General features: G+C 42.4%; 1 protein-coding gene across 1 annotated transcript in view; it reads right to left on the reverse strand.

The window, feature by feature from the left end:
• sspo (SCO-spondin) overlaps positions 1 to 27,514 on the reverse strand; it is an 84,108-nt gene that overhangs the window by 50,801 nt on the left and 5,793 nt on the right. The window contains 54 exon segments of the mRNA XM_065949160.1: positions 2 to 193; positions 288 to 452; positions 564 to 722; positions 909 to 1,064; positions 1,147 to 1,257; positions 1,379 to 1,504; positions 1,661 to 1,837; positions 1,973 to 2,114; positions 2,265 to 2,478; positions 2,627 to 2,747; positions 2,918 to 2,939; positions 3,256 to 3,331; positions 3,806 to 3,986; positions 4,201 to 4,371; positions 4,475 to 4,616; positions 4,713 to 4,840; positions 4,941 to 5,061; positions 6,337 to 6,464; positions 6,559 to 6,663; positions 8,094 to 8,142; positions 8,277 to 8,436; positions 8,967 to 9,117; positions 9,217 to 9,399; positions 9,515 to 9,652; positions 10,297 to 10,449; positions 10,560 to 10,791; positions 11,171 to 11,268; positions 11,480 to 11,602; positions 11,704 to 11,950; positions 12,041 to 12,189; positions 12,796 to 12,917; positions 13,151 to 13,265; positions 13,359 to 13,564; positions 14,163 to 14,372; positions 14,498 to 14,591; positions 14,854 to 15,003; positions 15,166 to 15,275; positions 15,597 to 15,724; positions 15,890 to 16,092; positions 16,642 to 16,776; positions 16,891 to 17,147; positions 17,228 to 17,322; positions 18,471 to 18,681; positions 20,246 to 20,498; positions 21,644 to 21,809; positions 21,901 to 22,119; positions 23,227 to 23,399; positions 23,912 to 24,047; positions 24,151 to 24,292; positions 24,378 to 24,627; positions 25,398 to 25,554; positions 26,112 to 26,237; positions 26,476 to 26,561; positions 26,701 to 26,859. Of these exon segments, the coding sequence (XP_065805232.1) occupies positions 2 to 193; positions 288 to 452; positions 564 to 722; positions 909 to 1,064; positions 1,147 to 1,257; positions 1,379 to 1,504; positions 1,661 to 1,837; positions 1,973 to 2,114; positions 2,265 to 2,478; positions 2,627 to 2,747; positions 2,918 to 2,939; positions 3,256 to 3,331; positions 3,806 to 3,986; positions 4,201 to 4,371; positions 4,475 to 4,616; positions 4,713 to 4,840; positions 4,941 to 5,061; positions 6,337 to 6,464; positions 6,559 to 6,663; positions 8,094 to 8,142; positions 8,277 to 8,436; positions 8,967 to 9,117; positions 9,217 to 9,399; positions 9,515 to 9,652; positions 10,297 to 10,449; positions 10,560 to 10,791; positions 11,171 to 11,268; positions 11,480 to 11,602; positions 11,704 to 11,950; positions 12,041 to 12,189; positions 12,796 to 12,917; positions 13,151 to 13,265; positions 13,359 to 13,564; positions 14,163 to 14,372; positions 14,498 to 14,591; positions 14,854 to 15,003; positions 15,166 to 15,275; positions 15,597 to 15,724; positions 15,890 to 16,092; positions 16,642 to 16,776; positions 16,891 to 17,147; positions 17,228 to 17,322; positions 18,471 to 18,681; positions 20,246 to 20,498; positions 21,644 to 21,809; positions 21,901 to 22,119; positions 23,227 to 23,399; positions 23,912 to 24,047; positions 24,151 to 24,292; positions 24,378 to 24,627; positions 25,398 to 25,554; positions 26,112 to 26,237; positions 26,476 to 26,561; positions 26,701 to 26,859 (8,223 nt within the window).

Below are 27,514 nucleotides of genomic sequence, written 5' to 3' on the forward strand. Positions count from 1 at the left end.
CCTGTCTGTGTGCCTGTGTCTTTGGTGCAGGGCTGGCTGTTGCAGCTCTGGCTCTGCAGGGTCATGCCCTCACACTCCTTTCCTCCATTCTTGGGAGGAGGAGCAGAGCAGGTTCTGTTCCTCTGCCTGACACCACCTCCACACTGAGCATCACACTCGGACCACTCCGTCCACTCTGACCAGTGGCCGTTAACTAAAAGAGAAGGCGGGAGAGACGAAGATTGTAATAAGTATATCAGATTTTGCGTACTTGTAAAAAAAAATGCAATCAGGTTCAGAGAACAGACCTGGACATGCTCGAGGGAAACAGGCTCGACTGTCGAACTGAGCTGCACCACAGGCTCCACCTGGAAGAGCTTCTCTCATTATGTCCCTCTGTCGGAACAAGGAGCCCAGACCACAGGTTACACTGCATGCACTCCAGGCTGTCCAGGGGGACATGATGCAGTCCACTAGACAAGAGGGAGGAGAGAGGAGGTGGAGAACAAAAATTAACAAAAAAAAAAATGCATTTCCCAGTTCTTTTTTGTCTTATATGGAGTGGGCATACAGTGTAATCTTACCACAGTCTTTTTCATCCGATCCATCAACACAGTCCTTCTGCAGATCACATCTGCGGTCCAGGTGAACACACTCCCCACTGACACAAGAGAACTGCTTTGCAGAGCAAGGACTGGGCAGCGGTGGGCCCTTTGGAGTCACAGCTGGCCTGGCTGTGGTGCCTTTGGAAAACAAACAAAACGTTCTTAATTTCACACATGGATTTCTCTTTTAGAAATAACAAAACAATTACTGCAAAGGGTTCATTTGACAACATAGTTTAAACTGCAAATAACTGTATTCTACATGCACTAGTGTAATTAAATGATTCTGCACTTTCACCAATCTACCCAGTTGGCGATGCCTACCGCAGCGTTCTTCATCTGACCCGTCCAAACAGTCCTGTCTGCCATCACACACCTGCGCTGAGTCCACACAGCCAAATGACCGGCATGCATATTGGCCCTCCACGCAAAGCACCCTGGGTAGTCCACCATCATGGGAAGTTGTCGCAATCCATGGGGCTGTCAGTGGCAATAAATGAGAGATTTTAAGACATATAGTTGATAAACGGCTGTCTGTCTGAAGTAATAGTGTGTCTCTCACCTTTTGTGGTTTGCAACCCAGGTTTTCCAGAAGTAGGGCTTGTGGTGAGATGCAGTCCTGGTTGGCCTGTGGTGACACCTGGGTAGATCGATGGGGTGGTAGTCCAAAGGCCTGCTCATTAAGCACAGAAAAAGAGACACATTTCAGAAAGAGAATTAAAAAGTTGATATTCCAGGGGGAAAAAAAACTAACAACAATTGAATTTGAGGATAGATCACAAGCTTTATAAAACCTTGATTTGAGGTCGAAGTCTTCTGAAGTCCAGGTTCACCTGTGACACCCTCACTAGCGACACCAGGATGGCCACCTGGGGACCTGGTGGTATGTAGCCCTGGAGGGCCTCTAGTTGGAGCCGTACCTTCAAGAAGAGAAGGAGTTGAAACATAAACAAAGACAGTAACTGATCAAATATATGAGAGCCAAGGGACTCACATAATTATTTAAGGACACTAGAAATTAGCTCTGTGAGATTAACAAAAAAAAAAGACGTGAACATATAGCACACAATCCTTACCACAGTTGATCTCGTCAGAGTGGTCCTTGCAGTCCGGTCGACCGTCACACAGCACAGAGACAGAGACGCAGTCTTCACTGTGCTGACATGCAAACTGACCGGGCTTACAGCGCTGCACTGTTACATTGTCACCACCAGAGGGAGACTTAGTCGCAGTGCTGGGTGTCACCAGTTCATCTACAGGAAGAAAAAAAAAAGAAAGTTTCTTATTTAGACATAAGTGGGTGGTACAGCCCAGCACAGGGGCTGTTAAGCAAAACGTTTTAATGACAATAATAACTATTAGGAGGTGATTTTATATAAATCACTCACCTCCTCTGCAGCCGAGGATCTCAGCACGCAGGTAGAACGTGTGTCTGAACTCAACAGGAATGATGCGCAGGTATCGAGCTCTGACCAGCCGACCAAGCCAGCGAGTCACAGGGGTCCTGCCCACCATCCGCACCTCAAACACCTAGAACACAACCAAAGGGACACTGTTGAAATAATGCATGATGGACCTCAGATTTTCTATTTCTTTACCCTGTATGGTCACATTTACAAAACATTTAATCATAGGAGGGTATATTAACCAATACCTAAAAGTCCATATTATTACAAGTACCTGAGCTTGACCACCAGGCTTTCCATCCTCAGTGTAGTCTGTGAAGAGGCTACTGTGCAGGGCGAAGGCCAGGCGGTATTTAGAGATGTAACCCCACATACGTGCACTGCCTTGTGTCACCACCCCTGACACCCATGTGGGCTCCAGGAAGTCCACCTGAAAGTACGGCTGAGGATCTGTGGGCAAGGGGCTCCATCCTGGCTCCATGACTTGACTGCAGAGAAGATGACATGGCTTGTCATTTTTTGTTTGCTTAATATACTACTTTCCCAAGAAAACTGCAGAAAAATGCAACCACTTGTGCATGTAATCGTATCAAATGTTTAGGATGGGACCAACCACAGACAGACCAGCTCACTCACACATTAGGGACGATGTTTAGCCGTCCAGCATCGGCGGGGTTGTTCTCACGGTACGAGGATGAGGTCAGCTGACCATATCTTATTCTGCCATCCTCCAGTCCGAGAGGAGAGGAGCAGATTCCTGCAGAATATGACACAGGTTTATACCATCGAACAGAGCCAGTTTGGCAAATTGAAAACTTGCAACAAGATTTTAGCATTTTGGACTTCAGTTAAATTTAATTTAAGTTATGAGCAGACGCTGGTTTCCAAAACACAAGATGGTCGAAAAAGAGTGAATTTAACACTCACCGCGATGTCCTGGGCCACCATCCTGTAAATAGAACCAGAAAATAATTCAAGTGTTTATGTTTAGAAAAGACCACTCAATGTTATCACATGCTTTTTCAGCACTCATGGGCATAATTGAGAAATTACCTTTTAACACTGTTTTCTCAAAATCAAGGTCTGGTATATAAGTGTGTACATTTTTAAAGATTCAAGTTCATTTAAAGCAAGTGTGTATGATATTTTTTAAAGCAACATTTGTCAACCCACTACACTTGAAATCAGACGATCAAGAGGTATAAAAAACATTGACACAAACCTGCAGGATTTTAAAAAAGTAAGGATTATTTGTGTTTTCCTACCGTCGGTTTCACTGCGGGATGAGTGACAGCAGCAATGGATGGAGTCCGGAGAGGTGCAGGGGTGGATGTGTATGGTCTGTAATTTGGCACATGATAACAATAATGTGCAAAATATTTTAAATCGTTCCTGATTATGTTTCATCAATAAAATTGACTAAAATAAAAAGGTCTGCCATTTTGCCGTTCTTGCCTCCAAAAGGAAGAACCCCCCTAGTATTTGACTCAACAACCGGACTCACAAGCTTGTTACTGAAACAAATATAAATCATGGTATTTTATGTTGTTTACTATTATTTGGCATAATATGTATATTTTTTAAAGCGATGATCTTTGTCTATTTTTCACCTGGGTTTAATGTTCCCCTCTGACAAAAAAACTGGCCCCAGTTTGGCCACCTCAGTAAAAGGGGTCTAGAACCGCCATTGGCTTGATTCGTGTTATATTTTGACCAAAGCACAGCACAGACTTTTCATTTTAACCACATGAGACTGTTTGAAGAGGTGGAAAAGGGGGATAATATGTCCTCTTTAATAAAAATAACGACCCTTACCTGTCTGACTGAGTAGTAGCATTGTCGTGGTGATGGCAGCCTGCTTCATCCTCTCCTTTGGGACAGTGAGGGATCCCATCACAGCGATGTCCTTTCTCAATGCAGCCCCCTGGTGGAGGGCAGGAGAATTGACCAGCAGGGCAGCTGCGAGGACTGACGGACGTAGGGGATGGCTGCGTACCTGTGAATAGAAATGATCAACCTAGATTCACACTTACTTTTTCAGCTTTGGTTAGTGTAACTTCCATGCAAGGAAATTAAAAAGGCAAGGATGGAAAAACAGCTGATTGCATATCTGGGTTCCCTTTTTCACAACATTTCAGAGAAAATTAAGAAAAGTAGCACACATCTCATAAATAAAAGGAAACTTAAGCATGTAAAGTTGGGAAGCTCACCACAGTGCATCTCATCTGATCCATCCCCACAGTCATTGACGCCATCACAGACAACTCCCTGCAGACCTGCTGGCACACAGCGACCGTTTTTACAGTGGAACTCTTTCTCTCTGCAGCCCCCTGCTGGAGTGACTGGGGAGGGAGGGGTTGCGGTTGCCAACCATTGGTCACCTAAAGGAGAGAGAAGGGGACAATTTTAGTATCACAATTTCCCCGAAAGTTATGTAACAACAGAACAACCAAGTAGCATTGAAAAGTAGCATTATCTCCTAACCATCCCCACAGCCCATGATCTCAAGTCGAAGGTAAATGCCATTCTGGAAGTCATGCGGCAGCAGGCGGACAAACTGAGCTGTGACCATCCTATCCAGTCGGATCTCTGCCACCCCTCGATCATCATGGTTACCGTTGAAAACCTGGAGGTTGAAAGGTTGTGGTAATGGAATGGTAAAACACAAATTGCCTTCAGAATAAATGATGAAAAGTTGCATGAACATGCTTTAATGTCTGACCTTGGCTCTTGGCCGGGCATCAGTCACCAGCTCTTTGTAAGTGTACCACTGTCTGCCATTGCTGCTAAACTGGAGATAGAAACTAGAGACAAAGGTGCCAAACACCCCTCCACCCTGGGTAAGCACACCTACAGAGTAAAAGAGAAAAATACTTCTTTTTTTTTTTCACTAATACACAGCACATTCTTTCTCTCTTTAGGAATGTACCTGCCTGTTTAGTCTATTTACCAGTAATGTTGTATGGCTGGAGAAGGTCTATCTGCAGGTAGGGGCTCTGTGATTTGCTTGCGTGTCCCTCAGGGCTCCGCTGTGGTAGGTCCTTATACTCCTCAGGTTCTGGACTCCAGCCCTGAACATTTTGCAGATAAATCGGAACATCACCTTATGATCATATTGCTGAAGAAATGTCTTTGAAGTGAGGTTTAAAACCCTGGTGGGAAATATGACTTGGGATATGAAATGTTTCTTTTTTTGATCTGATGATAGCCCTACAGGAAAATAGATTCCAACTCAAGTATAAAATCTATGGCAATCTGGTGTGTGAATATCTCAGACATTAGAGCTAAAGTAGCGTACAAGACATCCCCGAAGACATTTGGATCCAGATACAGTAAATTGTAAATGGACTGAGCTTGTGTAGCCCTTTTCTAGTCTTATCACTACACAGCATGTCACACCTACACAATCACATACTCTTGGCAGCTGTTGCTGTGTAGTGGGACCATCAGCAATTCGAGGTTAAGTGTCTCGCCTAAGGACTCATCAGAAATGTTGCTGCAGAAGCTGGGGATCGAACCCCCAACCTTCCGGTTGAGAGGCGACCAACGCTACCAACTGTGCCACAGCTGCCCATAAAAGATACCTCGAATGTATGTGCAAAAGTACATCTATCCAGTAATTGTTCAAAGTAGGCATTTAAGTCTGGACTAAAACTGATAGAGGGAGCAACTGATCAACCAGCCATCCCTCATATACCTTGAACCACACCAGTAGCATGGATCCAAAACAGAGAACAACATGGAAGGCTGATAAATCTAAGAAAAGTATTTGGTGTGGAAAACCAAAGGAGTATTATACATGTAGGTTAATCTACCAACCGCCATGACTAAAGCAAGGAAAATAAGGCAGAGCTCATTAACTATTGGTCAAATGCAGCCAGGCACAACACAACAGGTTGTACTGAGCAAGCATTTTAACTTTAAAGATAGAGTCAATAGCGTTTTCCTAAAAAATAAGATACAGATATATACAAACGTAATACCGCTCAATCATCAGTTGTGGACCTCCATACATGTGTGTTGGTGACTGTGCCTGATCAGAATGTATTTTTTTGTTTTTATTTACATGGGACATTTCTGCGAGGGGAGCTGGTGTGTTTCCCAATTCCCTCAGCCAATGACAGCACACAGGTGAGTTCAGGAGTGGATACTATTCAGCGATTGGATGCAATTCAAACCTCTTCTGTTATAATTATTTCAGTTCTGATTTAACATGATCAGGTCAACTACAGAACCAAAGTCTCTGAGCTAGTGGGTGTTTAGCAACTTTCTCAATAACATCTCAAATGCATGAACATTGAAAAGTCTGATGGTACTAACTAACTCTATCAGTAGGCTTGGTTTACCTGGAGGTCACTATGTGGCTCCCAACTGTGTAGGCGTCCTGCCTCAGGAGGGTGACCGGTCTGCTGTGAGGAGGCACTGAAACTGGAAGCTGGGAGAGACTGAACACCCAGAGGAGACCAACACTCATCTAAATAAAAGAAGGTGAGATTCCATAAAAAAAACCATGTGAGGAGACAGACACAACAAACTGAAATCTTCTACCTGTTCTAAACTGATCTTACCTCCAGGAGGAAGTGGATATGTCGGGACCAGAGGTTTAGTGCCCTCTCCTGGCGGGGATGTCACAGTGTCAGGGCTGATTGTCACAAGAATGGTGTCATTTTCTCCTACAGAGACGTAAAAAGAGAGAAAGATTAATGTCGGAGAACTCTCCCTACATTCCAATTTAAGAAACAACAAACTGGGTCTTAATATTTGGACTGCTGGTAATATGCTTACCCATCTACCCTTACCCTCTTTTAATCGCTATAAAAAACATGGATGAATTATTGGGTTGATGCCAAACATTCAAATATACTACTACAGGTTCTCTGACTCTAAAAAAAACTTGTGAAATCTCTATAAAATTTGAGATGTTTGAATACTAAATGTATAATCTCAAGGGTCTAAAATAAGTTTGTGGTCCACACATAGACTGTAAATATTAATGGACAAAGCCTGAGTGACATCACCTATCTGTTACTGCAGGGGGCTCTGGAGGCTTATTGGCAGCAGCCGCCATGCTGGAAATGCTGTCTCAGCCTAATTTTCAGTCAACCTAACGACAGGCTGAGAGCTGGAGCTGAGGAAGGTTTTAAGACTCCTGACGAACAGTTACATCGTGCCCACCTGTCAATCATGTCAGCTATGTGCCTAACTACGGATAACATGTATCGCTCATAAAATCAAAACAGATATGGGGCGGCTGTGGCTTAGTTGGTAGAGTCATTTGTCTCTTAACCTGAAAGTTGGGAGTTCGATCCCCAAACTTCAGCTCCTCGATGTGTCCTTGGGGCAAGACACTTAACCCTGCATCACTCCCACTGTTGTCAGCGCAGTATTAATGTGTATGAATGGGATTAGATACTCCTGATGGTCACTTTACATAGCAACCTCTATCATGTGCGTGAACGTGTAGGTGTGACCTGCAGTATAAAAGTCAGAAGACTAGAATAGTGCTATACAAGCTCAAGTTCATTTACCATGTGTTCTGAAAGTAATTCTGCCCGTGCACATGAGAACAATAACTAATCCGACCCATTTCATTTTTCGTACCGGGCTGTAAACATGTTTATTTCTACTGTAAAAATGTGCATTTTTGAATGTGGTGTGTAGGTGTCTTCCGGGGCTCTTGGAGCCAGATCGAAGCGAATACTCGACGGAATGCAGGATTTTGCACTTCTGCATTGGCTACATTTTTCAACACCGGAGGTTGACGCTTTGACCCAAGAGTGGAGCAAAGGAACCCTGTCTCTCGTCTGAATGGGATACACTTTTGATCCCTTTTCAAAGCAACATAAACCAAACGTAAAACTGACATCAAATTTATAGCAAGGACAATTAAACATTTCTTCCACAGTAAGAATTATTATAAAATCATATTTCCTAACATTCGAATCAAGATCATCTTTGACTTCGTCGATCATTGACTGGCAAGATAAGTATCCTTGGAGTGCAGCTATATTTGTATAACTAGTAAAAGCCATGTATTCAACTCAAAGTTGAACAGGCAGATATTTCATCAGGGAGGAATTCAGATCAATAGCAATGATTTTACCTTGGCAGTAACAACACCTGTCTCCCTCTCCAGGCACCAGGCTTTGACCCTGCACAAACAGAAGAGCATTTCATATTTGACACAGCCACACACGTGATGAAATTGCTTTAATAACTGTACAAATGCACTGACAGTATGCACTCCATCATATTTTTTTTATAAATATTAAGAATCTGCACTAACCTGAGGGCATCCACTGACAGCGTATGGACAGAAGGGAAAACAGTGTACTGTGAGGTTTGGCCGACAGTGACATAAAAGGCAGTGGTCCGACCTCCATCTGTCTCCCACAGCATGGGACTGACCCTGGTACTCGCACTCATCACAGGGGTCAGTCTGGCACCTGTGCATGCAAAAAAAAAAACTTTTAGATATGGTGAGCATATATGTCTATTGTTTTGCGATGTAATCAAAAGGAGGGTGTTTTTCCAGGGTGTTTGGCCAACAATAAACCACTCCAAGCCTAGTTCAAGTTAAGGACTTTCAGCTAAGCGTTTGTATTTTGTTATGCTTGGTGAAGACTCAAGTTTAGAAGGGTTAGGCTTTATACTAGTCCTGTGGATGATAATGTGGTCAGTAGATTGAAAATAAGAACTCAATTGTATTCCTTCCTTAAGAAATATGCAGATAACCTTGCACTACAAACATTAGCACAAATCATCTGGGAACCATAAACATCCGATGGTAAATATGGCCTTTACTTTTCAAGGAAGCTTTGCCAAACAAGGGTCAAGGTTGGAGACGATAGGGAATCATGGAAGGTAACAAAGGATGAATATTTTAATGGAGATCAAAACAATCCACATGTATAATTGAATGAATTCAGTAGTAAATCAGATAAGCAAGTTGAGGGTCCAGGTTATGGGTACACACCGACGGGCTTTCCTGTAAATTCCTCTGCAGGCTCTCCCATCACCGTGCTTGATGGGGTTGTTTGGGCTGCGGAACGACCACTGCACACTCTGAACACCACATGGCCCCAAACACTCCCCCCACTCAGTCCATGACGACCAGCCACAGTGCACTGCAGTGTTACAAAGTAGACTTTGATAAGGCCCAGTAAGTGGTTAAATACGCTTTAGGTTTGATGTCGTCCTTACAAGCAATCATTTTACAGACTGACCTGAACACTCTGGGTTAGGCTGGCATCTGTGAGGCCTCCCTCTCTCACAAACACAGATCTCACAGTCCACCTTCATCTGCTGACCCGGCCAGTACCGCACACCTGCCACCTCACACACACACTCTTCTGGTAACACACACTTTTGCATGTGGTTCATCACCTGTCCCTCAGCACACCAACAACCTGAGGGTTAGAGACACATGGATTGTATGACTCATCAGTTGGACTGTTACAACTTTTCAAAATGGAAAGGATCAACTTTTTTGGAGAAGGACACTCCAGATTCCTCTTGCCTGACCTGAGGAGCAGGGTGCTGTGGAATCGCAGGTTGTCCCGCTGCTGATGTGAGCACAGGAAACAGGGCAGGGAGCACAGCTGTATCTCACCAGCCCTGCAGGACAGCTAGTGTTGTCACATCCATCATCAGGACAAGGCTCTGTGGTGGCACAGTGGACCAAAGAAGCGTTATGTTTTAAATATTCAAATCTGTCCACCATTCCCACTTTCTTTTCAACTGTGAACTCTTTCAGACTTTGATGTGAGCCTGTACCTAATATCACCATCGTCACATGACGTTAGGAAACCACATTTGAAGATTGAAACAATTCCCGATTGAAGTTGTTCAAGAAAATAAAATCGTCAAGGATACGTTTGTATAACGATCGACACTCGCTGAAAATATCCAACACTGGAAATACAATTCACAAAATTTCACTACTATCCTCTTGTACAGTAAATCTTATTCTGATGATACTGACAGAAACAACACCAAAAATAACTAAAATAAAATAAAAATGGCCAAAAGAACATGGATTTCCAGAAGCAGAGGGTCGGTTACTCAGCATGTCTTTTTCAAACATCTATTTTCAATTACACTTTCAGTATCTTTTAATTAATGTTTACCCTTGTCTCGTTTTTTTTATTGGTGATAATACAGTATAACATGACAGGAGAAAAGGTCACAATGATACAACGACTAATGGATGTTGAAGAGTTGATCTATGAGTGGAGATTTGGGCGGATGGAAGAAAAGGAAGAATAAAAGCTTCATTTTTAATGAAGTTCACAGACGGCTCTTACTGATTTCCATAGCAAGGTTGGATGATCCAGGGAGCTGGGAACAATCTCGGCCTCTGTTGCGAGGAGGGACGCAGCCTCTGTGTCTGACCTGCACTCCACCACAACTACTCGAACAGTTCGACCAGATAGCCCACGGCATCCACTGCCCGTCAACTGGAGGAGGTGGAGAGAGAGAGCACAACATATAAACAAACTAACTGATTTATTTATGGCTATTTTAGTGGCAGATGTGTGCTTCTTGTAGTTCATGCCCACTTCCTTACCAGGGCAGGTGGTATTGAAGCACTGCTGCCTCTGCTGGTCCTGTCCATGACAATGGCGCAGTGGGTCACCAGTGGGGCAGGTTCGTTGGCGGCTCATGGAGCCTGTCCCACAGGAGGTGCTGCAGTGGCTCCATGGAGCCCAGGGGCTCCAGCTCCTGCAGCCCTGCTCGTCAGTGGGGACTCCTATTTGATTTAATGAGGAGTCTGGACAGTCTGCCACACCGTTACACACCTAAGTGACAGGAAAAAAGATAATGAACAAGATGTGCAGAATAGCTTTAAAGATGATAAGGTATTATTTTGCACATTTTTCTTTTTTTACAGACATTTATTGTTAAACAAGAAATACATGCTGGTTATGAATAACCACGATGACTGTTGATTAGACCTCATCACCAAATCTTTTTTTTTTCTTTTTAAAATATATTATCATGTGAATAAATAATTAAAAATGAAATTAATGTGCGCTTATTTTACTAGCTCCTACATTTAAACACCTAATAGTTATGTAAAGAAATCCTGTCCACATATTGGTATTTAAAAAAAATGGTTAACTGGAGACGACTGAAGTTTGGCTTGCTGTTTGTGATTGTCACTTCAGTTAGACCCACCATGTTGAAGGGGACACAAGATCCATCCATACAGGTAAATTCAGGGCAGGTGACAGTGTTGTTTCTTCCGCCAGGGGGCGCTGGTGAGACAGTTTTATCTGTACAGAGGTACATTACAGAAATATCATTACCAAAAATGAAAAGATCCCTACCATCAAACATGAGACACGGGGATCAACACTACCTTTTACATCCTCACTCTCATGGCTTTAGATTTCCCTTTTACTCTTCCCTTAAACCAACCCTTCTCTAAATTCATCCACACTCCCATTCTCACCTTTCTCCTCTCCTTAACTTGTGAGAACTCACCACACACCAACTCATCGTCGCCTCGCGGACAGTCTGGTACACCGTTGCACACTTGTGTCATGTTCACACAAGTGCGGTTGTCGCATGAAAAGCTGCCTGGACATGGAGGTATCCGAATGGAGCCTAGTGGACAGACAAACCTATTTTCAGTTTTCACTTAGATTTTCTTTAACGTTTGTGTTTTTTTCATCTAATACCCCTTAATATTTGCATTAGTAGCTTACCACAGTTGTCAATACTCTCATCAGAAGCATCCCTGCACTGTGGAATCCCATCACAGAGCTGCTGGTAGTCGACACACTGGTCCCCACTTTGGCAGGGCACCTGGCTGGGGCCACAGGGGGCGCTGCACTGCTGCTCATCACTACCATCCATACAATCTGTTTCCCCGTCACAACGCCAGGCCAGAGGCACACACTGCCCTCCAGTGGCACAGCTGAACTCATAGGACCTACAAACTGGAGAAACAGACTCCTTTACTTTGACTGAATACTGCACAGACCTCCTCCTGAATATTGAATCCTGACCGCCTCTACCTGAACTGGGCATAGTTGGAGTGACAGCTGGGGATGATGTTGTTATGATGACGCTGTAGCAGTTGGTTGTGTTTTCATCCTCTCCACCTTGACAGTCTCTTGTTCCATCACACAGCTTAGTGTTGGAAACACATGTGCCGTCATTGCAGGCCAGCTGGTCAGGAGCACAGGTAACTGCAACACAAGAATGATCAAAACTTTGAAGATTCAAACCACGCAGGGTGGCCCTTTTTACAGACATACTAAGAGCCCTCTTAGCTGAAGATGATGCCTTAATTTGATACAAGTATTGCTTTTTTCTCAAGTAACATAATGAGTGAAAGGTAGAATGGCATCATCCAAAAAACTGACACAGTATGAATAATAGGCTAATGCGTACAAATTCTTGTAAGTCAATAAAGAAGCTTAAGTGTGTCTGCAGTTTAAGTTTCTGCGTGATCTGAATTGAGCTTGTCAGAGCTGGGCAGATATTTGTGCACCACACAGCAGTGATTAGGAGGGAGAAGCCCTGTTTTTTTCTCATTTACTTCTTTTTCTCTTGTTTTTATGTTAGGAGAAAAGGTAAGAGATTTGTCATTTTCTTATTTCTTTTCATGTTAGGAAAGACTAGGGTGTTGCTAGTCCTTTTGTTTATTGTTTTTTTGGGGCCATTCTCTGCTCTAGAAATAAATAAATGTTGAATCTGAAGTGACCTGGGCTGCTGGTATTCTTGGGAGTGGGAAGAGTGGGGGTCACTTATCATGTTGTGTGGACATAACAATACATATCGGCTTTGTTTACCTTTACTTGGACATACAGCCTCATCAGTTCCAGCGGTGCAATCTCTGCGTCCGTCGCACACTTTCTCTGCAGGGATACACTGATCACCAGGGCACTGGAACTCCCCTTTTGAGCACAGACACCTGAAACCAGTTGTTTGGAAACAAAAGAAATAGAACAGTCTCTATGTTATGAACAGACATGGGCTGAAGAGTATTTGGAAATCATTTGTAATATTTGATGTAGCTTTCTTCACATATTGTTTAGGATTTGAGAAATGAGTTGCCTTAAGTTGATGTTGACTAAAATATAGGTGTCAACTTTACCTTGACACCTACAATCTCAGATCCTAAAGTTCAATAGAAATGAAACACACCCTCTCTCATCACTGAGGTCCCCACAGTCATCATGTCCGTCGCAGCGGTGGAGGTAGAGGATACAACGTCCTCCAGCACACAGGAATTCTCCTTCATCACACACCACGCCACAGTCTGGAAGAACAGACGTTCATGTGCATAATGTACTGAAAAGTAAACATTCTAGTATTCTCACATGTAAGAGTATCATGCTGGATGATAGATTACCTTGTTCATCAGACCCATCAGCGAAACCACAGTCCAGCCGTCCATCACACACAAGGCTGGCTGGCAGGCACTTTCCACTGGCGCACTGAAACTCCCCTGGTGGGCAAAGGGGCACAGGGGTGGCAGGTCCACAGAACTCCTCATCTGATTGGTCAGCACAGTCTGGGTGGCCATCACAACGCAGAACCAGGTTCAAACATGGTCCACTGCAGGATTGGGGTCATTTCACTTTATTGAGTTTAGGGACTGAGTTTTCAAATGTTAAAATCTAACTTCCGTCTAAAGCCATTGTTAGCAACCTGATAAGGCTTTAAAAGGAGGCATGAACTAGTAAGGATACAAATCACTGCTGTCGCATCCTCAACCTCAGTAGAGGAAAAGCATACTGTATTGTTTGATTAACTCTAGAAAGTGCCTGCTACATTTTTGCTGATGTCAGCATTTATGTCAGTGCAATTAATAGCTGTGTAACTTTAACATGCTAACATTGCACATGTTAGAAGATGACGTTAAGCATTATAGCTTGTTTAAATAAAAACATTTGAGAATATAGCATTTTGCAGATCATAAGATCATGGATGCATGAATTCCAATCAGGATCGTTTTTATGTACTGTGGTTAATGTGCAAAGTTTGGCCTGTCGTCTGATGAAAGTTGTTGGTTCCTAAAGTGATGGGATTCATCCTCGAGAGGATGAGGAAGGGAGCCAAGAACCAACCAAAGGTCATTTTTAGTCTTTCTTATCTTAACACAGGGAAATTACGCTGCTGATAAACTAGAGTGTTTTTTTTTTGTTTTTTTTACCTCGGCGTGCTGGTGCAGCGGAATTGATCTGGAGAGCACGTGGATGGGCAGACTTCATCTGATCCATCACCACAGTCATCTTCATTGTCACACATCCACATAGAGGGGATACAGCGCCCCCCAGCGCAGGCGAACTCTGATTCCAGACAGGGAGGGGAGGGAGGGGGGCAGGCCACACCCTGACACTGCCACAAACCATCCTCACAGGAGCTGGAGATGCAAAGGCAAATCAATCCACTACAATTGATAAAGTGGCATAAAAAAATAAAATAAAACATCCACTATAGTTAAATAATAGAGAGGATCTTCAATTTTTGTCATTAGCATCAACTGACCAGTTCTGGCAGTGTTGAGTGATGACTGAATCGGCAGGAAACATTGAGCCGTCCCACTCACACGGACACTCACGAGAAACTACACAACTGCCACCTGTAGAACAGAAAACAAATAGACTATTCTGCTATTCTCAGAGCTTTGCAAGCCGTAATGCGAGATATTTTGTCCTAGGTGTGGAGAATGGCAAAAGAACATGGGCTCATTAGAGTCCAAGGGCTAACTGAAAGGTCTGTCAGTCATTGAAACATCATAAAAAAGTCCTCTGGGGAGCAGAAATGTGTCATCTCAAATATGTCCATCAATGAATCAAAAAATCTTTTAGATTAACCAAACAAAGCTTGAGTTTCAGTTTTACCATGTCGGACAGTGCCAACAGGACAGAAGCAGCCCTCCACGCAGGAGAGAGCACCGCACTGGGAGTGTGGACTTTTCTGAACACCTGGGCACAAAGGGGAGCAAGCTGGACCGCAAGGATCATACACCAGACCATTGTCACACTGCAGAGCTGCGGGGAAGGAGATGAACAGAGAGATAGTAAGACAAAGGGCAAGACAAGGACAACATAACAACAGCTATAGGAAACTGTAACAAAACAGTATATATGTGTGTGTGTGTGTGTGTGTGTGTGTGTGTGAGTGTGTGTGTGCATTGTGTGTCTCTGACATACGACAGAGCTCTTGAGACCTCCAGCGGATGTAGACCCCTCGTCGGTTGCACTCTTCAGCATAGGCAGCAATGGCTGTACAGAGACACTCACAGTCCCCGCCGGAGTCACAGCTGAAACACACAAAATTAGCTAAATGGTTAGAGTGCTGGTTACTTTGTTCTAGATATGAAAGGCGTGTAAAGATAATGATGGTGCAATGGCCTAAATGTAAATGAAAGTGGTTCATTAAATGTAGCTTGCAATTGTGTGCATTTGAGTATGTATTCCTAATTCCAACAATTGCAATGCCCTGGGTGTCGTGAAGAATATTTGGTAAATCAATGCTTGTGGCTGGAAATGTTAATTAGGAACAGGCATGCCTTCATAGAATTGTATACTAATCCAACATTTGAATAAAGCTCTGATATTTAATGCTTACTGCTGTCACTCACCCACAAGCATCAAAGACACACCAGTCATAATACTGCTGGAAGGGCACCTCGGGGTGGCACTGAGAGAAGAGCACCTGAGTCAGAACTGCGCACCTTTTCCTGGCCCAGGTCACCCTGTGAGGGTTCAGCTGAAGAGAGACAAAAAGAGAGAGAAGATAGTTAGCTTTAGTTTGTGTGTGCTGGTGCTGCAACAAAGTCGAACTAAAAAAAAAAAAGTTCTGTCTTCTATTTGGAATATTCTTGGAAAGTGTCCGTTTGTGAGTGAATGCGCACGTCTCTAATACTGAACTCACAGCACAAGGGTCCCGAAGGTCCTGGTTTGCCACGTCAGGGCAGGAGGGGCTGACCTTCCAGGAGTTACCAAACAGCTCGGGTGTAGACTCCACGATGCCCTGCCTTGTGGTGAAATCATTCTCTGTGTCTCCATCAAAGTTACCGCACAGGCCTCCGACCCTGCCGCGCAGGTTGGCCGCCAGGCGCACATACACACGCATGCCTAGAGACGGAATGACAACAACATTACCACTGACATGCTTATTAACCTGCATCCAAAGATTAACACACAAGCAAGAAAGTCTTTCCTCTACAATGAATAATCTGTCAAATAAATAAAGCTTTGACATAATATGAATAAAGAAACGTAATAGCCTGACCGATATATTGTTCGGCTGATATTAACAGCTAATGATGGCTTATAATAGATCCAAATTTTGATGTATTTTTTCTTCAATAGGCTTATATAAAGCCTTTTAAAAAGATAGAATATTCCCAAAAAATTAAATACTATGGCTGATTTAGGAACTGTCCAATTATAATGTTGTCTTGTCTTGTTTTCCTGTTTAAGAAAGCATCCATCTGTTTACTTCAGTGTTTTCAAGCTAAACAAATCTCTCCATTTTCTTTATATATACTTATATCATACGTATGTTTTCCCTCCAAAATCAGAATTAAAGATGGTCTCAAAAATCATCAATTGGTAAATGATAGTTCCCATTGACGAACAAATAAAGTCTACAGAGACTAAAAGAGCATGAAAGGGTCATACCTCCATCCCACAGAAGAGTGACCCCGAGTCGGGAGGACAGGGCGACAAACAGTCCGACTCTTTCCAATGTCAGACCACTGCCGCTGTAAGACTTTGGTAGATCAACTGGCATCCCGTTTACGGTAACAGCTTTACCTAAAAGACAGAGACAAGACAGCTTACCTAACACGCCTATTTAGCCATAATCTTCAGTGGTGTCTATAGACCAAAACTTCCTACAATCAATCATTGCATCAGCGGCCCACCTACCCCTCAACAGATGTATGACCGTATTTCCCAGGCTGAGGGTGACTGACTTTGTGCAGGTGACCCCGGTGCTCCCACAGGGCACGTTCTCTGCCGTGACACTGAACAAACCGCTGGTCTCGCGCGCAAGCACGTACTGGCAATCTCCCAGGAAAGAAAAGCAGCGCCCGTCGAATGTCATATAGTGTGGGTCACCAGTTGCCAAACACACGCCAGCACAGGCGGACTGGCTGCAGTGCCAGCGGCGCTCCTTGCACACACTGAAGGAATGAAGTAAGTATAGTGAAGATCATATTGTGTTAAAGGGAATGTTAAGCAATGATAAAACTGCATACTTTACCATGTGTTGCAATCCTTAGTGATGGTGTCATTGGTGTAGTAAAGATGACCATTATGGTGACATGGGCAGTCCTCTGGCAGAACACAGTTATCACCCTGATTTAAAGAAATGCAAGTGTTTTTAGCCGTATGGGGTCATGAGATATCTAACATATGAGAAGTCCCAGACTTTAGGGTTTTTATCATCCTGACATACACAGAGTCACCGACTGGTCTTGCCTAATCGAAACTGATTCCGGCTCACAGTTTGCACCTGTTTGCATCTGTGTTCAGGGGCCCCGGAAACCCCACAGCATTGGTTGCTGTGCTGGCGAAATCAACCAACAGATGTTACAGTTCAACACTACGGTACACTACTTTATTATGGAGAATTGAGTTGAGTCATGAATAGTGAATTAATCCGAGAATCATGTGTTTTGAAGTCGATGTGTCTTGTTATCTTAAAACACTTTGAATACTTGTTATATCAAATTTTATCTTACCCTTCGAGTTGTTTCTTCAATTTTTTGTTTTAAATTCATTTATTGTCTAAAGAGGATGCACAGTTTAAACTCATTTCCTCTAGTGTTTGCATCAAGACAAATTGAATTCCCCCACAAATAAGTCAGTGAGGGTGAAAGATGTAATAGTCTTTCAATAGTGTTTAAACAGCTTTTTAATGTAACTATTGTTTTCAGGGTGTGTGTCTACCAATGACGCGCCCCTTCCGCATCTATTTGTTCTGCCACAGACCTGCTGCTAAACTGTTTTTCATTGTTTTTACAGCAATGACAATAAAAGTATTCTATTCTAGGTATCCACCACACAGCGAAGCAGTGCTGTGGGAAGATGAAGAAACTAAAAGAAAATTTAAAAAAAAAACTAAATCAGTGTTGGCCGGCTTACTTCACCATGGCCAGGGGAATGCAGACATATAAAAAGTCCCCATGATGAGTAGTTCTCAGGGAACTCCCTCGCTCAAAAAGTCCCCAGAACTATCAAAAAAATACCTGTTACAAACTTTGAAGGGCTGGAAATAACAGGAGCAACTTGTGACATTAATTTAGAGTGGCCCCTTTCTATGTATTAAACTGTAAAGGAACAAAGCCTTTTCAATTATATTATTACTACATCTGTGTTTCTCTGCAATAAAATGTCAAAATGTGTTTATAAAAATGGCTTTATAGTCTCAACATTTCACATATTAAAAATACATTTGTTATCCAAAATTAGCTTCAGCAAATGAAATTTGAGTTTTCACCCACTTGAAGCACAGTTCCCTTGGGACAGACGCAGCCAGACAGCGGCTCTCTGCAGCTGGACTGTGAAACACTGGACCCCTGCTGTTGGCCCGGAGGGTCCAGGCTGGAGCAGGTGAGGAGGCAGGAGCGTGGAGAGTAGACCAAAGAGCCTGGACACCGGTTCACCTCTTCACAGCGCTCCTGAGTGCAGTTAAACTGTCCCTGCTCACACACACTGGAAAGGTAAGAGGAGAGTGTGCAGAATCACTTTTTAAATAGGCTAACTGTACATTAAAGTATATCAGAAATTATTTAGCGCTTGCAATGAATGATTGAATTCAGCAAAAAATCAAACTTCACATATTTTTATATATGTGTTTTATATGTATTTTATATCTGACTAAAAGACCTGCAGCTAAGGCAGTTGGCAACTTGGCCCTGCTGTTAGTAGAGAGCCCTTGAGTATTTTGTCAAATCACTACTGGCCCATAAAAGTTAACTACAGACGGATAAAGTTTTACTTTTATTTCTCAAGACTCGCTGTTAAATATTACAAGGAAACAATCAAATGTGCAATTCAATTCAATTTGAAGTGCAATTTGCTTGAATCAATAAATTTAAGAGCCGTCATTTAATTGGAATGGATGCACTATTCTGCACGTCACATTGTATATTACTATAATGATTATCCCAAATTCAACTGTCCTATCTCCTTATAACAGTTAATGAGGTTTAATGTCAATGCCTGGACACGATTTGCAATTATAGCATAATAAAAGTAAGTCAAGTAAAGATAGGGCTATCCACAGACACAGATATAAACACATTTATCAGTAGCCTTTTTTTTCTTATTTATGACTACCCTGACTCAGATAAAGTGACGATCTCTCCATTTGTGTAGTGAAGAGATGCAATGAAATCAACCTATCCTGAATCAGGGAGCAGGAACATAGGGCAATTTCATCAGAGCTCTAGCACCACCAGGGAGTCGGCACACTCTCATACATGGTGAACACACAATTTAAAGTTTCAGCAATTCAAATTAAAATAGATAAAATGACTAAATTAGCTATAATAAGAAAACAAACAAACAGGACAAAAACACAGTTAAATTAATTCAGAATATACTTCGACGTCAGTTAAACGTATTCAGTCTCAGATGTTGAGAGTTTAAAAGGAAGTTGATTTGAGCAAATTAAGTCACCAAATGCATGTGATCACGATACACGATTAAAATTAAAGTGTGGAAATATTATATTGTGGATGCAATTAAACCTCTGCTCTACAAACAATGAAAGGAAGTGCGTCATCTGTTTCCTTTACCACAGCCACCACATGATAAAAGCAATGAAAACAGAGACATGCTCTTTTTTATGACATGTTGTGAAAATGAAGTTTATGCAATTGGGTCAGTAAGAGCTTGTGCTGAGTTTATCTCTGCAGTGTTCAAGGTTCAAGGTTGTCTTTATTATCCCTGCGAGAGGGCAATTTGTTTTGCAGTCAGCAGTAAAACACACTGTGTTTGCTGTGTCTGCTGTTCCTCATTGCAGGAGTGTGTCTGTGCAGGATGTTAAAATGTAAACTGAGTCAAATACTGTCATTAAGAGTCAAAGATGGATCTGTAAAATAAGCTCATTTAAGAAGCAAATAGCAATCTTACATTCAGGGTTCAATTTACCTTGCATACTGTATGTACTCATAATTAGGATTTTCACTACATAGAGACTTGATCATATTGCTTGTAAAATCATACTATATGTAGGGTATTAAAGACAGAGAGTACTTGATCGACAACATACCAGGTATTACAGTTGTTCTTAATAACAGCACCAGACTGGTACGTCTTGTCTCCTTGCACACAGGGGCACATACTGATGGGTACACATTGGCCCTGGTGGTCCTGCACTAGTCCTGTTGGGCACTGGCAACCTGGGATACACATCCTCATACCCACTCCAACACCTTCATCATCGCAGCTCCAACCCTCGGAACAGGAGCCACCACAGGCACGACCACACTCCTTGTATACCTGACCTCCTGAACACTGGACCGCTGGAAAGACAGGGGATTTTAGTTATTGTTTAAAGGGTTTAATGCTAAAGGGCAACCAGTTCTGTCAAGTGTTAAAATCATTATAAAAACAGACAAACCACATCAACACCTCCTTCAGCTTTAGGCTAATACTGAACACTAGCTTGGCTTAGCAAGCTAGTGTTAGCTTAGATCTTTCAAGTCATATTGCTCTAGTCACAGTAAATTCACAATTGAGTGATTTGGTCTTTGTGTGAGGTCAGGTCATGCAACTCCAAACTTGAGTGAGTTAAAATAAGTGGACATAGCTTCTTTGTTTCAAATGTGAAGCCAATACAATAGTGAAAAAAAACCCACAGTAGGAGACGCCACTGGTTGTAAAAAGAAATCCAGTTGTTAGTCTATCAAGAAAAAACCCAACTTTTCTAGTTTACTCATTTTAGGGTGGCTGTGGCTCAGCAGTCGGTTGTCTCTCAACCAGAAAACCCGGGGTTTTATACCCAGCTTCTCCAGGCACATGTGGAAGTGTACTTGGGCAAATCAATGAATGTGTCTGAACGGGATTATTTAATACTGATGGACATTTTACATGCTGTAGCAGCCTCTACAATCAGTGTGTGAATGGGTGTGAATGGGTAGCTGTGACCTGCAGTGTCAAAAATGTTTTTGGTGGTCAGAAGACTGGAAAAGTGCTATACAAGCTCCACTTACCATTCCCACAGTATGCATTTTACTGATCAGTTTGCGGTCCAAATCACTAATTTCACTAAAGAAAGGTCAGCTTTAAGGCTTGGCTTCCTGTGCTTAACAAGTCCCTAACATGGCCACCTGTCAAACCAGGATACAGGTAGAGCAATGTGTTCAACTACGGTCACTTCTTGCTCCAAATAACTCAGACGGGATGATTAAAATGCCACACTTGAGCCTTCAAAAGTCTTTCCAAGAACCAATGGGTGAGTTGCGGTGGTTACGACTCTTACACACAGCCTAAGAAAAACAATACAGCTATACCCTGCTCTTGTTGTACCTCGAACAAATAATAATACCATTAATGGATCTACAGGAACCATAAATGAACAAACATAACAAATGTAATGACAGCCAGGAGAAGACCAATCCATGTAATGAACTCACCAGGAGACTAATCTATGGCCTTGAAAACTTACGGCAGAAGGTTTGATTTCGCCAGTGGATGGTAGCTCCTTCTTGTGCACAGTGTCGGGTGTAGGCGGTGAGGATGTTGCAATGGCAGGCTTTCTGTGGATGGCAGCCACAAACCTCCGACAGACAGAGACGATAATATGGCTCCCTCTCCACGACGTCATGACACACCTGCAAAATCAGAAAGAGAGTGTTAGTGAAAAAAGTAACAGGAACTTCCTCCTTAGATAGTGAGAGATTTAAAACACTTCATGCACTTTACCTGAAAGATAGGACTGTGTATGATGGAGCATACAGTCTCTGCATATTGTCTCCTCTGGGTGTAGGTGGTGCAGGGATCTGATGGAGCCCCTTTAGGTAGGGCACAGCGCTCTGTTGTGAATTTCCCCGCAAAGGATGAAACACTGCTCTCCACGTCTCCTTCTGGTGTGGTGAAGTCATCATGCTGGTTCCAGGTTAACGTTCCACACAGGCCACGCACCTTGAATACAACAGTCATACTTTTAAACTAGAACAAAGGTATATGAATTGGTAGTTTAAGTTTATGACAATTTTTTTTATTTTCCCTGCATTACAGGGGAGTATCCAAAGGGGTAGACAGAGGTGGCATGTGCCCCCCCCCTTGAAATCTGATTAGCCAACCCAGATTACATCCCTAAATCAAAATCTATGATTGGCTTTTTGCCTTATCAGAGGCGGGACTTATGTACATATCAACTGTTCTGGCTGTTTTCAACTGGTTAATGGGAGTACATTCAGTTGTAAATAAAAACGTTGCTTATCCATAAAAAGATAATGAAGGAAAAACTTGTACACAATGTCTAACTTGCAATTCATTTAATTGCCAATTAGTTTATTTTTGTAAGTTAGACCGCGTGCAAGAGTTTGCATGCAATTTTCTAATTACTTAAAATTGTGACTTTGGACAGAACACTTTGTTCATGAGTCCCTAAAGAACCAAGCTAAAAAGATTTGTAAGTTGCCAAATTCTGTTACTTACATGGACAGGACAGAAAGGCAAACGTTTTTTTTATTCATTTGCATGCGTATGCCCACAATTGTCAGGCCACCCCTGCATAAGACAGTGCCCCAGGTGTGCCACCCCAGTTAAAAAAAAAGTCTGGACACACCCCTGCTGTATTCAGATACTGTTGCAGAATGTTTGGAAACTAAAAATACAAGTTCCAAACAGCAAGTTCCAGACATAACATTTATCTCAACCCCTTTTAAACTAAATATGGCACAACTGATATGCCATATAGGGGGAGCTGTGGCTAAGTTGATAGAGTTGGTCATCTCTCAAACAGAAGTTCGGGGGTTTGATCCCCAGCTCCTGCAGCTACATGTCCAATGTGTCCTTGGGTAAGACCCCAAATTGCTCCGGCTGCTTGGTTGTTGGCATGTGAAAGTGTATGAATGAGATTAGTTACTTCTGATGGTTTCTTTACATAGCAACCACTACCATCAGTGTGTGAATGTGTAGGCGTGACCTGCGGTGTAAAATAAATTTGAGTAGTCAGAAGACTAGAAAAGCGATATACAAGCTCAAGTCCATTTACCATTTACTTATGAGGTGTAAAGAGAGTACCTTGTGTGCAAAGCCAGGTTGCAGTGTAATGAGCAACAAAGGTCCATCTAAGTGCAACAGCAGCTGGGCTCCAAAAGTCTGGATGAGGAGAAATGACGAGGAGGCCCTACGTACAACCAGGTCCCCCGTCACCACAGGTAATGACTCCTTCTGTCCATTTAGTGTCACTGTACCTGGAAGTAACAATTCAAAGGAAGCAATCAGAAAGCAGGTCAAAAGGCAGTTTTTCTAGACAACAACCTCCTTGAGGCGACCCCATCTAATAGCTTTCAATCTCATTGCCCTGCTTAACGCCGGTTTGATGGTCCCCCAACTGATTTTTGCCTTAGGCCCCAGTGGACTATGGAATCACCAATGGTCATGTTTGCATACATTTAAATCAATTATTAACTGTTTCCCTTTATTAACTCTTCAGAAAAATACTTGAAAGACTTGAAAAATACAAAAATCACTTACGACAAATGCATTATGGTGCAAAAAGGACTAACGTTTAAATGCACTATGTCTTCCTCAGAGTCAAAAATTCCTTCGCTGAGAGCATCCACAGTGGAGGGGCTGAAGCGCAACAATATACTTCTACTATTACTAAGACTTTTTAGCCGCTAAAAGCTGCAAAATGTTCACGTCATTAACTTTGTCTGCCATTTAGAGAGGGTGAAAATGTCAGCGTGTAAGACTAACTCACCAGTGTCTGTGATGGTGACAGTGGTGCGGAGTGCTGTGACTAAGATCTCCCTCATACAACCAAGGCCTTGTCCACCTCCTCCTGCTGTACACTCCCCACTGCGCACACTCACCACCAGCTTCCTGTCAATAAAGTCCTGTAAACACACAAAATATAAACAGTAAGTGGCTGCTTCACGCACACAATTGTACCTCAAGGCGTATGTAAATGTGTGCATGGTTGCGTTTTAAGTGTCTCACCTCTACAGCAGTGAACAGACAGTCTCCTCCCTGCAGTGAATACCTCTTTTTGTCAAAAGTGGTCACCTGTAGCGCCCCCATCAGGCTGCACTGTGCTGCACACTTCTCCCCAGTACACTGCCACTGGCCTGCTCTGCACACACTGTGATGATTAGGAGTTCAAAAGTAAACTCAAGAGTCTGAAAGTAAAGAATTCACATGTGTTAAGATGAAAAGAAAGGACATACCAGGTGTTGCACCTCTGCTGTATCCTGTCCCCTGATTTGTAGGTGCTTCTGCGATGGAAGCAAGGACAATCGTCTCTTTGCAGACAGAGTCCTTGGTGAAGGTAGAGGCCTGGTGGACACTCACAGCCCCCCACACACTCCTCCCTGCACTGCCCCATGGCTGCAGGACCTGTGTGCTGAGGAGACGCACAACTGGGGGGACAGGAGGACACGCAGTCTGAAAATACCTGATCTCTGGGACAGACACGACCTGGGGAGACAGAGAAGAAGAGGAAGAAATAGATTTGAAGATTTCTTTGCATGTGCTAGCATCATGTGTACCTACTGATAACTGTTGCATAGACTGTGCTTAACTTGGCAGAGAATCAATCCATTTAAGGCAATACTTCATTACTTTATGTTGCTGATGATTTGAACTGTTTTAATAGGTTCGAAATAATTCAGTGGATTCCTTCTGTCAGATAGGTTTCAAAGAAAGTACTGGAGCACACAAATCAATAAAGGTACATTTAAAGGTGTAAAGGACTAACGTTTCAATGCACTGCATCTTCCTCAGAGTGAAAGAGAACAGGTACAAGTTTCGAAATAAAAGAAATCCAGCGATAACAATGTGTCAGTGATTAATTTTCCATTAAACTACTGATGGATGGGGACACTCTTAGACTGTGTGGTCATTTCTCTACAAGTTTTTTTTTTCATTTTACCTGGTAATACAAAAAATAATCCCAATAAAGTTGAAGTTAGAATTGGCAATTCCAGATCATGGCCCTCTTACAGAACCATAAACCCTATCACAGCTTACAAACCTACAATCAGCACTTTAAAAATAAACAAACTGGCATTAGCTTTAACAACATTTTCATATTGTCCTGTAATTGCCACTTGTTGCCACAGTGTTGAAAATGATTGCTTTAGAGAGCACCTTGTATTTTTGATGGATAATCCCAAAAATGAAATCGTCCGAGGCTGTTTTCTCACATAGTCAACAGTATATAAATACTATATGTTTATTGTTATTACCACACAGAGCCGCTGTCCTCCACATAATTATGATGTGTTGTTGGGCACACTCGCGGGTGTAGCTGGCCAGGGTGTCACACACTGCGGAGTCCCTCTCTCTGGGAGGTAGGCTACAATACAGGTAGAGACAGGTGTCTACGTACGCTGCTGGGTCCACCTGAAAGACACAGAAACACAAGCTTAGTCATGTCAGAATTTGATTGCAACCAATAACTGTCTGCAAAACAAAAACTGTACAAATACTGGAAAGAGAGCTTTGATTTTAAGAGATGCACGCTATGGAATCTGACCAGTAACTTAAAGTTTATGGGTTAACTTTTATGTGCAATGATTAAGAAAACAGTTTTCCAAAAAGCCCATAAATAAACCAAACATAAAATTTGACAGTGTCTTATCATATAAACGGGTGTACTGTTATTAGTTGATAACTTATGACATGAAAGTAATGAAGTGAACATACCCTTATTCATTAATTATTGAGTTACAATATGTCAGTTTTAGTACAGCATTTTACTCAGTCTAACCCATCTGTTGGAGTGACTCTCTCGATTGGCACCTTGTAAATGATTACTCCCATGGAGGATTTGATTTTCAGGCTTGGATTTCCAATGACATGCGCTAGAGAGTGTCTCCTTATGTTGTCTTAAAAGATGACAATCAATTACAAAAAAAAAAAAATGCCATGTGACTAGGTCGGTGTAATAGGTGTCTGACCCGGAGGTGACAGTGTGTGAAGGGGTCTGCCAGCAGTCGGTGACACACAGACTCTGCATGCCTGCGTAGTGTCGGGTCTCCTGAGACATCACAGCTGTGACCAAGCTCAGCTGCATCACTGCAGCCCTGAGGGAAGCACAGGACAGAGACACATCTAATTATAGAGGGTACAACATATAAATGCAAACAGCTATCCAACATCAAGCTCCATTATTCAGCCATTAAGTTGTTCTTGATTCAGGTTTACATTCAGACAGCAGAAATATGTTATAATAAAGGTGTCCCACAAGAACATATAACAGTGGTAACAAAAGCACTCTAAAGCTATAACCAATGAAATACAAATATAAATGAAGTGGAGTACTTCATTCTGCTGGTCTGGAACTTTCCATGAGTTGCCGAAGCTGGCGGCGTACTGGGACACAGTCCCACCCATTGTGGTGAAGTCATCTGTGGCACAAACACACAAACAGGTTAGCTGTGTGATTGAAAAGCAAACTTGTCCAAATCAGTTTTATCAATCCAAATTTCAGTTGTAGAAAGTAAAGAAAAACCTTGACACTTGTATATTTAATGGCACTTTTCTTACCATCAGCATTGTTGTTGTAGACTCCACAGAGCCCCCTGGTGGCAGCAAGGTGCTCAGCAGTCACTGTCAAATAGACCGTGTTGCTCAGGTCAAACTTCAGTCTCACTCCCAGACCGCTCTCCACAAACACAAAGTCCCCGAGCCAGTGAACACTCACTCCTGTTAAGAGTCCAAACAATCATAGAACGTACTTTAAGTCTCACGTATGTTAATCATTAATCATTAATCATTAATCGATAAGAATGTAACCGATTAAAAATGGATTAATTGACAACCTGCTTTGTTTACAATTTTACCTGCGGCAACATGTGATATCATTTTATACCGCAGACGGAAGCGGTACTGACAAAAGTGAGGCAAAAAATAAAGCAGTCAGCAGAGAGCGTTTTCTGTTTAATAATCTAATTATTAATCATTCATCGATTATTGATTGTTAATATGATCAACTATCGGTTTAGAAAAATGACTGAAATTTGCAACCCTAGTGTAGGGTAATTACACAATATTAAAAATAATATTTTTTCAACAAACACATTTTAATTTTTTACATAGTGTCACCATAAGAAGTGAAAGTAAACATCTGGTCTGAAAGGGCATGATAATGTTATTTCTTATGACCAGCAGGGGGCGATGACAGTGATCGCATTAAGATAACCACTGTAGAAAGTTATAAGATAATGACCTAACATCTTACTAGACCTATAACCTATGCATTTTCCTAATAAAGTAACAGTCTCAATAGCTAAGTTTCCCCCCCCCCCCATTTACAGTAAAGTGGCCATAAAGCAGGTTATGCTTTAGTGTGTGTGATTCT

The sequence above is a fragment of the Labrus bergylta genome, chromosome 20 (genome assembly GCF_963930695.1).
Source record: "Labrus bergylta chromosome 20, fLabBer1.1, whole genome shotgun sequence".
NCBI classification, from domain to species: Eukaryota; Metazoa; Chordata; class Actinopteri; order Labriformes; family Labridae; genus Labrus; species Labrus bergylta.